Source organism: Trichechus manatus, unplaced genomic scaffold, assembly GCF_000243295.1.
Source record: "Trichechus manatus latirostris isolate Lorelei unplaced genomic scaffold, TriManLat1.0 scaffold00097, whole genome shotgun sequence".
In the NCBI taxonomy this organism is placed as follows: Eukaryota; Metazoa; Chordata; class Mammalia; order Sirenia; family Trichechidae; genus Trichechus; species Trichechus manatus.
Genome location: NW_004444033.1, coordinates 3,266,842 through 3,280,452, shown reverse-complemented (window position 1 = coordinate 3,280,452; position 13,611 = coordinate 3,266,842). Strand labels below are relative to the sequence as shown.

At 56.8% G+C, this 13,611-nt stretch overlaps 1 protein-coding gene across 2 annotated transcripts in view; it reads left to right on the top strand.

The window, feature by feature from the left end:
• Positions 1 to 11,276, top strand: part of IMPDH1 (inosine monophosphate dehydrogenase 1) — a 15,569-nt gene extending 4,293 nt beyond the window's left edge. Inside the window, exons 1-13 of one of the 2 annotated variants that reach the window (XM_023737087.1) lie at positions 7 to 111; positions 1,861 to 1,909; positions 4,668 to 4,769; positions 4,931 to 5,005; positions 5,282 to 5,488; positions 5,640 to 5,727; positions 6,928 to 7,127; positions 7,956 to 8,046; positions 8,259 to 8,354; positions 10,189 to 10,332; positions 10,438 to 10,582; positions 10,887 to 11,030; positions 11,144 to 11,276. In XM_023737087.1, coding sequence (XP_023592855.1) covers positions 14 to 111; positions 1,861 to 1,909; positions 4,668 to 4,769; positions 4,931 to 5,005; positions 5,282 to 5,488; positions 5,640 to 5,727; positions 6,928 to 7,127; positions 7,956 to 8,046; positions 8,259 to 8,354; positions 10,189 to 10,332; positions 10,438 to 10,582; positions 10,887 to 11,030; positions 11,144 to 11,231 — 1,527 coding nt within the window. In that variant the 5' untranslated portion in view covers positions 7 to 13 and the 3' untranslated portion in view covers positions 11,232 to 11,276. Of the gene's footprint in view, positions 1 to 6; positions 112 to 1,860; positions 1,910 to 4,667; positions 4,770 to 4,930; positions 5,006 to 5,281; positions 5,489 to 5,639; positions 5,728 to 6,927; positions 7,128 to 7,955; positions 8,047 to 8,258; positions 8,355 to 10,188; positions 10,333 to 10,437; positions 10,583 to 10,886; positions 11,031 to 11,143 lie in introns of those variants that run through there. The other variant, XM_023737088.1, reaches the window with a different exon arrangement.
• Positions 11,277 to 13,611: the final 2,335 nt, after the last annotated feature.

Genomic DNA, 13,611 nt, shown 5'->3' with positions numbered 1-13,611 from the left:
GTCTCGCAGCAGCATGGCGGACTACCTGATCAGCGGCGGCACCGGCTACGTGCCCGAGGACGGGCTCACCGCACAGCAGCTCTTCGCCAGCGCTGACGGCCTCACCTACAAGTAAGCACCGCGGCCTCGGCCCACCTGGGTGCGCGTACGGACGCGCCACGGTCCCCGGCCGGGCCTTCCACGTGCGCGCACCCCTCGCCGCCCCTCCGAGACGCCCTCGGTCCCCGGCCCTACTCGAGTAGCTGGGCGGAGGAGGGGCTGGGCAGGGGAAGGAAGGCGGCTCACGCTGAGAGAGGGACGTGGCACAGTGACATCGTGGCCCACGGTGCCATGCGCTGTTCCTGGCCAGCTCTGCGCCCGGCCTGCCCCCTTCCTCTCATCGTGGGCATCTTGGCCGCATGGGCGGGGGTGGGGGGAGAGGTCGGGGGGCTTCGGGCGCGTAGGAACGCGAGGTGTAGGAGCTATGGGGAGACTTTTCCCAGACCTTCGTCCGAGGCGCCTCTCCCTCCCAGTCGCCCCGCGAGGGCAGAGGGGGCCCAGCAGCCCAGCCAAGTCTTGGGTGTTACCCTTAGAAGAGGTCTAGCTGGGTGGATGGGATGGTTCCCTCTTTTCTCCACCATCCAGTACAGCCTTCCACCTGTGCCCCTGGCTGCCCACAGGTTGGCACTCGTGCCCCTTGGGCATGAGTATTCTGTGACTTCCACCCCCAAGCCCACCCCAGGTGGGATTTGGGAGGAGGGCAGAGACCTGCCCGTGTGCCTGTGGCTCAGCTCGCCTTTTCCCTAGGCTGCTGGCTGCAGGCTGGCATCAGCCCTGCTCCTGGCTGCAGGGCTGTGTCCATGCCAGGGAGAAGCGTCAGAGCCCAGGGCTGGGGCAGAGAGGGGATGCTGAGAGCCCAGCGCCTCCTGCCCTGTCTCCTACCAGTCCCTGACCCAGTCTCCCGAAATATCGGGATGCAGAGTCACTCCTGAGGAGCATCTCCTTGCCTACCCATAGCTGGGTGTAGGCCAGGTGAGGGGTGGATAGAACACCTGGAAAATGACAAGAGGCCCAGAGGCCATGCCCTAATGAGCCTGAGGCCTCCTCTAGACAGCAGCAGAAGGCTTGCTGAGAGGGCAGGGGTCCGGGCACAAAACTCTTCTTTCTTTGGGGGTCTGTGGTGATGGTATATTTTTCATTGGAATCTCTTAGGGAAATGCCCTAGGGAAACCCTTAGGAGTTCCTTTAGGCCTTGGGGCAGATTAGACCTGACCCCTTCCATCTGCACTGTAGCTTCTCTCTGAGGAACCCTCCCTCTGCCCCATCCATTCTGCGTGCTGGAGCTGGCTAGCTCAACTCAAGGCCCATCTGTCTTTTCCTGCCAGCACTGGGGGATGCTTGCACTTTGCTTGGCCTGAGTGGGAGGGTGCCGCAGTGAGGAGCATTTGCCTCTGGGTGTATCTGTCCAATGGGGCAGTTCTCTTCTGTCCTGTAGGGCCACTCTGAGTCAGAATTGGCTTGAGGGCAATGGGTGGTATCTGTCCAAGGCTGTGATTTCAGGCAGGTGGATCCCTTCGGGGCCCCTGGGCTGCGGTGCTGTACCTTGACATACCCATGTATCCCTGTTCTCCCCAGATTCTGGGGTTCACTGTGACCAAGGCTCACCTTGGTACTGGTAGCTGCCTCACCTAGGCTGGGGCCCCAGTGTCCCTTGACAATGCTGAGCCCTGAGACAGTGGATGTTTGGGACCATCTGCCTTGATAGGTGCCCCAGGTCCACAGACCCTCTGCTGTCCTGGGGGAACACAGGAAGTGGCTGCAGTTGTGGCCTCTCTGCCCGCTTCCCTCCCCACCCGGTAACACTTGTTCTTCTCTTCCCAGCGATTTCCTGATCCTCCCTGGCTTCATCGACTTCATAGCCGATGAGGTGGTGAGTGCCTCTTCCTTTGGGGGGTGACGAGGGGCGGGTGTAGGTGCAGAGGAGGTTGACTTCTTGCTGATGGGCAGGGTGTGGGGGAGACCTTCCTTGGGAATGCGGCAGATGCATTTGTTGCTGCCAGAGGAACAAGTCCAATGGGCTCTGCCCCATGGGACGGAGGCCACAGTGTGGATTCGGGAGTGTCCTGAGTGGTGGGACTGGCACAGGGCAGGAGACCTCTCTCTCACCAAGGATCCCGTGGTGGGGTCCCCCAGAGAGGGTGGGCTTGGGTGTGGCAGCCCGATAGGATAGACCAAAGAATTGGGTTTTGTCTGAAACCCTGAGCAAGGACATGATAGAAGCCAATAAATTATGGTGATTTGTTTAGGGTGGACAAACTTGTTCTCTGAATCACAGTGTACAAAAATGAGCACAGAGGCTTAAACGCACTAGGCTAGTGCAAACTGTTAACATGCTAAGCTACTAACCCAAAGGTTGGAGGTTCACGTTCACCCAGAGGTACCTCGGAAGAAAGGCCTGGTGATCTACTTCTGAAAAACCAGCCATTGAAAACTCTGTGGAGCACAATTCTACTCTGACACACATGGGGTCTCCATGAGTTGGAGTCAACTCCACGGCAACTGGTTAGGCTTTGGCTGTATGTGAGGAAACAGGAGGGGCTTAGCAATGAGCTGGATAACAATTTCCTTTAAACAGTGAAACTTGTGAGAGCCAGAACTTGACAGGATTGCCTTGTTTTCCAGGGTCTCATAAGTTTTCCGTCTTCGATAGGGTGCAGTCTTACCACTTTTCTATTGCTTGTTTGAATGGAAGATAGTTTTCCTTCTCTGGCAGGTTTCTGCCTAACACAGTTTCCACCTTTCGCAGGTTTTACTGTATAGTTAATACGTGATAAACTCAGAGAGGCAGAGGGCAGTACTGACAGGTATAAATCAGTCAATTCTATCATTAATTCATACACTTTTAAAAATAGTTGATTTCTTTTTGGTGGCTATTATTGTTGACATTTATTCCTGTCCAATTCTCATGGAAGGCCAGAGGGCCCCTTTCTGTGCTGGGAGAGCTCAGGTTCGGCCTCCATAGCCAGTACTGACATGACAGATTTTTAGGGGGAAATTTGGGCTGTTCTGGATATTTCCCTTATGACAGCAATCAGGGAGCCTTCTTGGTTCAGCTGCTCAGTTCAGCAAAGTTTACTGAGCACCCCAACTTTGTGCTGGACCCTGGGCTGGGTGCTAGGAAGAGAGGAGGAACAAGACCCCTGCCTGGCCGCTGAGGGTCTGCCTGGCCACTGAGTGTCTGCCTGTCTGTGGGCCTCTGTCAAGAAGGCTCCTCTGTGGGATGATAGGAGAGGAGGAGGTGGAGTTTTCTAGACTTTGGGGCCAGGATTCTGAACAGGATCTGTGGGTGGACTTCAGGGGCCTGTGGCTCTCCAAAAATTATACAGGCAGTCCCCAACTTCCAACAGGGCTCCTTTCCAATGACTGTTGTAAGTCAGTTCTGATGTAACTCAAATGCCTCAATCTTTTTTTTTTGTTATTATTGTCTTTTATTATCAGTGTCTTTATAAATCTGATCTTTGTCTTTGGGGGTTGAAAACATTGCTTATAAACTTACAGATATGTTTTAATACATACATACGTTAAAAAAATACACAAATCATAAAAAAAAAAAGGATGGTCGCAAGTACAGTTCATCGTAACTTGAACATGGCATAAGTCAGGGGCTACCTGTATACCACAGTATGCATCTGAGTGTTTTTGGGGATAGGATCCACAGCTGTTGACTTGAATCGCAGAGGGGTCTGTGATCTGGCTTTACATACCACTCATATGCAGAAAGGAAAAAAAAAAAACAAGCCAGTTGCCGTTGAGTCAACTCTGACGCATGGCAACCCCGTGTGCGTCACAGTAGAACTACGCTCCATAGGGTTTTCAGTGGTGGATTTTTCAGAAACAGATTGCCAGGCCTTTCTTCTGAGGTGCCTCTGGGTAGACTCAAACCTCCAACCTTTCCGTTAGCAGCCGCACACTTAACTGTGCCACCCAGGGACCCCTTCAAATGCAGAGCACTCCCTCCTGTGTATTTGCAGTCCTGGCCTCTCCCTGGAGCTCTAGACCCGCTTTCTGGGGATTTCCTGGATGTCTGCTAGACTTCATCTTGGAGAGCTTTGTCTCCCCGCCTCCCTGCTCCCAGTCAGCATCATCTCTCTCCTGATCCTGCACAGCAGCATCCTAAGTGGCCCCCCTGCCCCAGCTCTTGTCACCTACACTCACTCTCTGCACGGGAGACTGAGTGACCTTTTTAAAGCATAGATCAGATCACGTCACCCCTCTGCCTAAGAACCTCCAATGGCTCCTCATCTCAGAAGAGAATAAGAGTCCCTCTCCGTGGCCTGCAAAGCGCTACGCCCTGGCCCCTGCCTGCCGCTCACCCCTCGGCTCCCTCCTCTCTCCCTCCACTCTGCTCCCCAGCCTACCTTTTGTTTAAAATCCACCAAGCTTGTTTCCACGTTGGGGCCCTTGCATGCCCAACTTCCGCTTCCTGGAGGACCCTCCTGTACACGTGGTTTATGTTTATCACCTTTGTTTTCATTTACACGGTCAGCTCCATTAGAGAAAGCAGAGACCTCATGTGCCTGTCCATGGCTCTGTGCGAGGGCCCACCTGTGCCTGATGCATGTAGGAGCCTAATTAAGGTTGTTGAGTGAAGGATAGGAGCCTTCACAAGGCTGTGCCTCCATCCGCAGGACCTGACGTCAGCCCTGACTCGGAAGATCACACTGAAGACGCCACTCATCTCCTCGCCCATGGACACCGTGACGGAGGCCGACATGGCCATTGCGATGGCGGTGAGTCAGTGCCTGGGTGGAAACCTCAGGATCCGGAGGGGGCTCTGTGCTGAGAGGCTGGAAGAACTGGAATCAGAGGCGGGGTCTGCAGAGCGACGGAGGGGAGGCGTGAGATGGGCTGGTTGGCGCTCTGCCTCTGACCACACTTCCTTTCCCCCCAGCTGATGGGAGGTATTGGTTTCATCCACCACAACTGCACCCCGGAGTTCCAGGCCAACGAGGTGCGGAAGGTCAAGGCAAGTATGGGACCCCGTCCCCAGAGAGAAGATGCCACCTAGCGGCCCCCACCTCACCAACCACCCCACCCTCCCTTGCCAGCCCTACAGTCTGGCGCATTCCCTGGCTGATTGGTTGGGGGCACAACGCTGAAGCCTCATGGGCCTACCGGCCCCTCACCCCACTGAGGGGCCTGGCTTCTCTGTGGCACAGCCAGGCACCCTCTGCCCTCTACGGTCAGGCCACACCCTCCTCTGGCTTCCTTCCAGCGTTTTCCTTCCCCTGTCTGCCCACAGAAGTTTGAACAGGGCTTCATCACGGACCCTGTGGTGCTGAGCCCCTCACACGCTGTGGGCGACGTACTGGAGGCCAAGATCCGGCATGGCTTCTCTGGCATCCCCATCACGGAGACTGGCACCATGGGCAGCCAGCTGGTGGGCATCGTCACCTCCCGAGATATCGACTTCCTCGCCGAGAAGGACCACACCATCCTCCTTAGTGAGGTGCCCAAGGGGCAGGGAGAGGGTGGCTGGGGTACAGCAAGGGCCCCACACCCTGGGGCCTCAGGCTGGTGTCTGTGACCAGGGACCAGAGGGAGGCCTGGCTTCCTTCTCTCACCTGCCAACCTGCAGGCAAATGTTCCTGGCCCCACAGGTGATGACGCCGCGGAACGAGCTGGTGGTGGCTCCAGCGGGCGTGACATTGAAAGAGGCAAATGAGATTCTGCAGCGCAGCAAGAAAGGTACTGGGGAGCAGTCAGGAGACTCCAGACCCCTGCCAGGTTACTTGTACCCCAGGCCCCATCTCTTCACAGCCTCACAGGCTATCCTAGCAACCAGAGTGGACCTCGGGGAGGTTTGACAAGCCCAGGCTGGAGCAGGATCCCTAAGATGCTTTTCCTGACTTAGGAAAACCTGTCTCTAATTCAGCATCCTCACAGTATGTTTCCCAAAACATTAAAAAGAAAAACAACCCATTGCCATCTAGTCTATTCTGATTCATAGTGACCCTATAGGACAGAATAGAACTGCCCCACGGAGTTTCCAAAACTATAATCTTTTGGGAAGCTGACTGCCACATCTTTGTCCCATGGAGTGGCTGCTGGGGTTTTTTTTTTTTTGGTTCGCAGCCGAGTGCTTAACCTCTGTGCCACCAGGACTCTTTTCCCAAAACATTACCAAAAAACCAAAAGCCAAACCTGTTGCCCTTGAGTCAGTTCCGACTCATAGCGGTCCTATCGGACAGAGAAGAACTGCCCCATAGGTTTTCCAAGGAGTGGCTAATGGATTCGAACTGCTGACCTTTTGGTTAACAGCCAAGCTCTTATCCCAAAACATTAGTCCTTTGCAATGGTCATCGTGAAAAAAGGGTTCTGTGGTCTTATAAGCCTAAGAAATGTGGTTTTCTCTATCCCTCATCTTGCATGAAGAATTGTACATAAGCTTATTAAAGGCTCTGAGAAATTCTGCAGTTAAATGTGTTTGATATTGGTGCTGTTTTCATCATATTCATTAGGTTCTATGGGATACACTGGGAAAGCTCTGTGATCCATACACCGGAGGGTTATTTGGGGGTGGCATTGGGCAGGGTACACGTTCTCTCCTGCAGGACAGCCTCACATTTGTACCCTGACTAGGAGTATTCAGACTACTGTGGCCCAGCTGGTAGAAGAGGCAGGAAGAGCTCAGGAGCCCTCTCTGCTGGGAGGTTTTTTTGCTTCCTGTTCCCGGGAAGAGGTTCAGGGCCCTAGGAGCGGTTCCTTGGTAGGTGCTGTCACCTAGTGGCTGGTTTAGGTACTTCAGGGGAATTGCCAGCAGGGTCCATTTCATCCTCTGGCCCTCCTTCCCCCTGTGTCTCCAAACAAATAACACCCTGCCTTCCCGGAGGTTGGGGACAGAGAAGCCTGCACCTTTATCTTGTCTCTGCCTTCCTCCCTTGGCAGGGAAGCTGCCCATTGTCAATGACCACGACGAGCTAGTGGCCATCATTGCCCGCACTGACCTGAAGAAGAACCGGGACTACCCTCTGGCCTCCAAGGACTCCCACAAACAGCTGCTGTGCGGGGCAGCTGTGGGCACCCGTGAGGATGACAAGTACCGCCTGGACCTGCTCACCCAGGCGGGTGCTGACGTCGTAGTGCTGGTAGGGCGCCCCCTGGGGACACCCATGGGGAGAGCCCGGAGAGGGGTTGGTCAGCGGAGTGGAGGCTTCTAAAGACCTGGGTTTGCCTCTGATCGGTCCGGCAGCCTCCCTCCACTGCTCTAGTGCCAGAATTAGGAGGTCCACCATCACTCTCGACAGCTCAGAACAAATGGGCCCCTCTGAGGGACTTCTTCGCTCAAAAGTTAACAGTAATAATCATAGCTCCTGTTCAGTGTCTTAGACAATTTACCCCTGGCCAGGCACCAGGCTAAAACTTTTATGTATTTTAACTCATTTAATTCTCAGCCCCTTGAAAGGTACAGTTATCATTCCATGTATCAGATGAAGAAACCAAGGCTCAAAAAGGTTAAGTCGGTTTCTTTAGTTAGCAAGTTGGTGGAACCAGGGTATGACCCCCGGCCGTGCTCCTGGCTGGGAAGGTGGATCCATACAATGGGCTTTGTCTACTACAGCTGTTGTTTGGTGCCATCGAGTTGATTCAGACTCATAGTGACCCCGTGTGACAGAGTAGGACTGCCCCTTAAGGTTTCCAAGGCTGTAATCTTTACGGCGGAGGGAGCAGCTGCAGCCAAGTGCTTAACTGCTGTACCACCAGGGCTCCTGCTACGGTTAGTGGTGCTTAACCTTTTGGAGAAAGCTGGCCACTTAGAGAATCAGCCGAAAGCTGTCTAGTATCTCTTCCCTGAAAACAAAGAGCATTGTCCTAACAGTTTTCATGATTTCAGAGGCCCCGTACACTAAAGGAGCCCCTCCACCTGGGAGGCTCCTTAGCTGTCCAAGCCTAAGTTTCCTGTCCCCCCCTCACAGGACTCATCCCAAGGGAACTCAGTGTATCAGATTGCCATGGTGCACTACATCAAGCAGAAGTACCCCCAACTCCAGGTGATTGGTGGGAATGGTGAGTCCACGTCCCTCTCACCCCTGCCTTTGCCCCTCACCGTGCCACCCTTCTCTGTCCTTCACATCCCTGGGTGCCAGCATTGCCCTGGAGTTGGGGACAGGGGCTGGATGGGCTTTGATCACTGTAGGGAGCGCTAGATTGAGGTCCCATGAGACCCCGGGCAGGGCGGGGCATCCCATCCTCACATTGTTCCTCTCCCCGCCCCACAGTGGTGACGGCAGCTCAGGCCAAGAACCTGATTGACGCCGGTGTGGACGGGCTGCGTGTGGGCATGGGCTGCGGCTCCATCTGCATCACCCAAGAAGGTAGGCGCCAAGAGGAGAGCAAGTAGTGGCCAGTTTGAACACCCCCTCCGGCTTCTTATTCCACGAATTTATATTAAACGGGCACTCTGCCAGGCGCCTTCCCGGAATGGTGGGCTCAGGGGGTGACCCAGGCACAGACCCTGCCTTATGGACACCATGGACCGGGCAAGGCAGGTGTGAGCAGGTGAGGCTCTTGTGGGTTTTGGACATATGCCAGCCTGCTTCTCAGGTTCTGGTCCAGGCGGCCCAGTTGGGAGGCCCCGGGCTGGTGTGACTGGTTTTCTGAGGTGCTGGTTGGAAGCCAGCTGGGGGTTGAGACTGGATTTGTGATAAGGTAGATACTCAAGACATGGAGACAGCGTGGCCCTAAATCTATAAGGATACTGTGTACATATGTAGCGTGGTGAAGTCGCTGGGTGGTGCAAATGTTAACATGCTCAGCTACTCTGAAAGGTGGGAGGTTCGAGTCTACCCATAGACACTTTGGAAGAAAGGCCTGGCAATCTATATCTCAAAAAGCAGTCATTGAAAAACCTATGGAGCACAGTTCTACTCTGACACACATGGGGTTGCCATGAATTGGAGTCAGCTTGACAGCAACTGGTTTTAGTGTGGTGGGGTTCCACTCAGTCATGAGGCCCTTTGAGAGGTGGGTTCTTGAGTGTGGAGGATGAGATCCTGACGTGTCTCCTTCAGTGGCTGCTGAGGGGGCATACACTAGAAGCTAGTGTCTGATGTAGGGGGCTGGCTACCTGGAAGAGATGGACCCTGGCTTGGCCTGAGGGGCGTACCTGCCCCTCTAGTGAGAGTCACTTCTCCAGAATGCTGAGTGACCCATTGGGTCTTCTCTGCCCAAAACACCTACTCTCCCTCTTGGTCTTCAGAGCTTCTGCTTTTAGGTGTTGCCACCGTTCCTGTTAGCTGACCTCTGGTGGAACGGGGCCCTGTCTCACTCACTCACCAAATATTTGTGGAGCACCTACTATGCATCAGTTACTGTTCTAAGCCTGGGGATACAGTGGGGATAAAACAAGCAAAAGGCACACCAGAGGAGGTCCCTTCTTGGGTTTATCCAGCCTTATATCCATCCCTCGATGTGTGCTGCTTCCTTGGATGTCCTACTTCAAACCTAACACTTAAGGGCCTTAAACAGTTAAACGTAGAGAAATGCAAATGTTTTAGGAAAACCAATATCCTTAATGGTCCTTAAGGGGATCATAAGTCCCTAACCCTAATAATGGTTTTTGCAAATGAAAGCCTTGAATAGGAATCTGTGCAGCTGAGAGCAGGTGAGGCTGGGGCCACCAGGCCTGAGCTGGTGCACTGGTCATGTGGGGCTGTGCTACACTCAGAAGGATAGCACTGATCCTGCCCCCCGTCAGAACCCCTGTAGTGCTCTCAGGGGTGGTGTGACCCAGGTCCCTGGAGTGACATTCACCTGATGGCATTTGCTGTCATCTACCTATCTTATAAGAGTCTCTGAGTGACACAAATCATTAGTCAGCTACTAACTGAAAGGTTGGTGATTTGAATTCACCCAGAGGCACCTTGGAAGAAAGGCCTGGCAACCTACTTCTGAAAAAAAATCAGCCTTTGAAAACCCTATGGAGCACAGTTCTACTCTGACACACATGGGGTCGCCATGAGTCAGAGTCGACTCCACGGCAGCTGGTTTGGTACCTACCTTGTGCCTCAGAAACATCATCCAGCCCTGTCCCTTTTCCCCAGCATGAAGGTGGGACACTGGGACAAGGTTTGACCTGGCCCTATGTGTGGCCCTGTGTTGCTGTTGACACATCCCTATCTTGTGCCCTCCTCCTCTCCCCTCCACCAGTGATGGCCTGCGGCCGGCCCCAGGGCACTGCTGTGTACAAGGTGGCTGAGTACGCCCGGCGCTTTGGTGTACCAGTCATAGCCGATGGCGGTATCCAGACTGTGGGCCATGTGGTCAAGGCCCTGGCCCTTGGAGCCTCCACAGGTAAGGGTGGGTCTGCTGGAGATTGGGCGGGTGTGGAGGGGGCTGGGAGTGGGCGGGGCAGGAGGAGGGCTTCAGGGCTGAGATACTGACCCTTGCCCATGCTAGTGATGATGGGCTCCCTGCTGGCTGCCACTACGGAGGCCCCTGGCGAGTACTTCTTCTCGGATGGGGTGCGGCTCAAGAAGTACCGGGGCATGGGCTCGCTGGATGCCATGGAGAAGAGCAGCAGCAGCCAGAAGCGATACTTCAGGTACCTGCCCTGAGCCCTAGCCCAGGGCAGATAAGCCCTCAACCCTCAGGGCCCACATGCCACTGACTCTCTAAGGTGGCACCCAATCCGCACTTTATAGATCAGCACGGGGCATAAGTATCCGACCTGGGACCAGTATCTGGGCCCCTGACTGAGAATCCATGCTTTATTTAATGCTGTAGCCCAGCGAGTAGCTGCTTTGGGGGAATCTTCTAGGTGGTATCCCCTCTGCCTGTGCCCTGGAGAAGCAGGGAGGGGTCCTCTGAGCCATGGGCTCTGGCTCAGTGTCCCCGCCCTCCTGCAGTGAGGGGGACAAGGTGAAGATTGCGCAGGGCGTGTCGGGCTCCATCCAGGACAAGGGCTCCATCCAGAAGTTCGTGCCCTACCTCATCACAGGTATCCAGCATGGCTGCCAGGACATCGGAGCCCGGAGCCTGTCTGTCCTGCGGTGAGTGCTAGGACGGGGAGAGGAGCACCTGGGAGGCTTCTGGAACCTTCCTGCTTCCTCTCTATCTCTTCTACCTTTGTGCCCCTGACTTGTTCCACCCCCCTTCCTGCCAGGTCCATGATGTACTCAGGAGAGCTCAAGTTTGAGAAGCGGACCATGTCAGCTCAGATCGAGGGTGGTGTCCACGGCCTGCACTCGTAAGTGGGTGGCATCCGCACCGCAGCTGGCTGGGACCGAGCTGGGCAGGTGGAGCCATAGCTCAGAGGCCACGCTGAGTTCCAGGAGCCCTGTGCACCATCTCCTCCTGGGATGGAGGCTGCTGCAGGATGCCCCACCCTTGAACCCTGGCCCTTAGCCCCTTGCAGGCAGGGCCCTCCCCTCCCCTCGGGCCTCTCCCCGAGCAGGGCACGGGAGGTGTGGCCACTAGCCCTACCAGGGCTCTGGGCCCTTGCTTGCTCAAGCTTGGTGGCGGTGGCAGGGGGCTGTCAGTGCTGGACTCTTACTGGTGGTAGCACCAAGCAGGCAGCAGAGGCTGGGGGCCTGGGCCCTCTGGCGGGGAGCAGGGCAGAGAGACAGGTGCAGGGCCAGCGCCGGGGTGGCCGTGGGGGGTGGGCAGAGTGAGCTGCAGCAGTAGTGACAGGCACGCGGCCTGCCCTGGCCGAGAGGGGCTGTCTCCCCGGCATTGCGGGCGTCTAACCTGTGTCTCTTTCTGCCCCACCCTCCCATAGCTATACCCTTCTGCCGTGTAAGTAACCGCGCTGCCTGGGCCCAGTGTAGAGTAGAGCAGGGGCAGTGTGGGTGGGATCTGGGCGTGGGCGGTGGGCAGTGGGCTGGGGGCGGTGCTGGGATGTAATCATGGGACGTGGACCCTGGGATCGGGGTCTCCCTCCCCCCGCCCCCAGCACCATGGTAGGGATGCCGGCAGTGCCCCCTCGTCCAGGTGAAATGCAGATCCCCTTCTGGGGTGCAGAGAGGGGCCCGTGATCGCAGGCCTGAAGCAGCCTGTCTGGGATGGGACCCAGGACCACCAGAGGCCCTGGGGGGTGGGGAGACCCAGAGCAGCAGAGGCTCAGCTCCTGGCTCTGCATGAGGCTGGCCGTGCCTTCCTGAGTGGGCTCCACCCCAGGCACTGAGGCTGCTCAGCTCCGTGTGCCTCTCTGCCCCTGGCCCGGCTCCCTGGGGAGCCCTGGCCCTGGCAGGACAAAAGCACGGGGCCTGCTCTCTGCCCTGCCCCGCCACCCATGGCCCAGGCAGGGGCCTCTGCGGCCCTAGGGAAGGAGATCTGGAAGGGAGCTGGGTCTACATGCCCACTCCTGTGTCATCTTGCCTTGTTCCCACAGTTATGAGAAGCGGCTGTACTGAGGACGGCGGTGGAGGCCAAGGCAGTGGAGGGGGCATGCCCTCCGGACCCCCTTCGGGCCCAGCCTCCCTCAATAACTGAGAGGCCCACAGATTTGCACTACAGGTTCCCCAGCTCCTGTCCAGGGAGAGAGGAGGGGACAAGGGGTCCCCAGGGGCTGGCAGTGCTCCCTGGGCACCCCTGCAGTCAGGACTGCTCCTGGGCCAGGCTGCCATGGGAGCCCCCAGGGCCCCCCTTCAGCACCCCAGTCCAGCCACCAGGCTCTCAGGCCTTGTGCCTGCCTCAGGTCTTTCTCCCCGCAGCCTGCTCCGGCCGGCTTGCACCCCAGGCAGGTAGCCCCTCCTGGCTTCTCCTGTAGGGCACCCCCCCCTTCCCAGGAAATGGTGCTCTCCTGGCCCTGCCTCTGGCCCATCCTGGGCTGCCGCCCCCTCAGCCAGGTAGCACTTCTGGACTCCTGGCCCAGGCCAGGGAGAGGTCTCTGCCCCCTTCCTCTGGCCCCCAGGCTGTCCTGGCCCCTGCCTCTCAGGCCACTCCCCCACCCCTGGCCCTGGGGAGGAGGCCGCCTGTCCGTCATTCCTGTCCTCCGTCATTCCTGCCCTCCACCATCCGCAAGTGTACCATTCCTGCCCTCCTCTCAGCTGCAGTCGAAGGCTTTAACTTTGCACACTTTGGGGTCACATTGGCGTCGTTGTATATTAAATAATCTGAATAAATCAAGCAGGTCTCAATGCTTCAGCTGTCCTGTCTCTGTGTGCATCCTTGTGGGCTGTGATCGGGGCCCCATCAGAGCCAGGCTGAGGGAGGTGCCAGGCCCAGCCCCCCCAGGAAGGTGATGAGGGCATCATGGTGCTAGCACGGGTGGGCTGCATGGCTGGAGGCCTCCCAGGCCTGGGCCCACACCGGTGTGCCCGCCTGTCGCTAGTTAGCCAGCAGCTCCTGCAGGTGGGCGGTGCTGCAGAGGGGGTCTTCACTGGCTGTAGAAGACGAGCAGGGGAGGAGGGGCTCACAAATGGCTGCCAGAAAGCGCCCACTGCAGCCTCGTGAGGCCTGGTAATGCCGGACAGTGCAGCTGGGGCACAGGTGGAAGTAGAGCAAGGCTGTGGCCCTCACCGTGGGGCCCAGGGCCTGAGGGCCCATCAGCTGAGACACACCTGTAGCAGGAGGCAGAGGGGTGAGCCCTTGTTCACGTGCAGCGCAGGCTTGCTTCCCGGCCTCAAACCC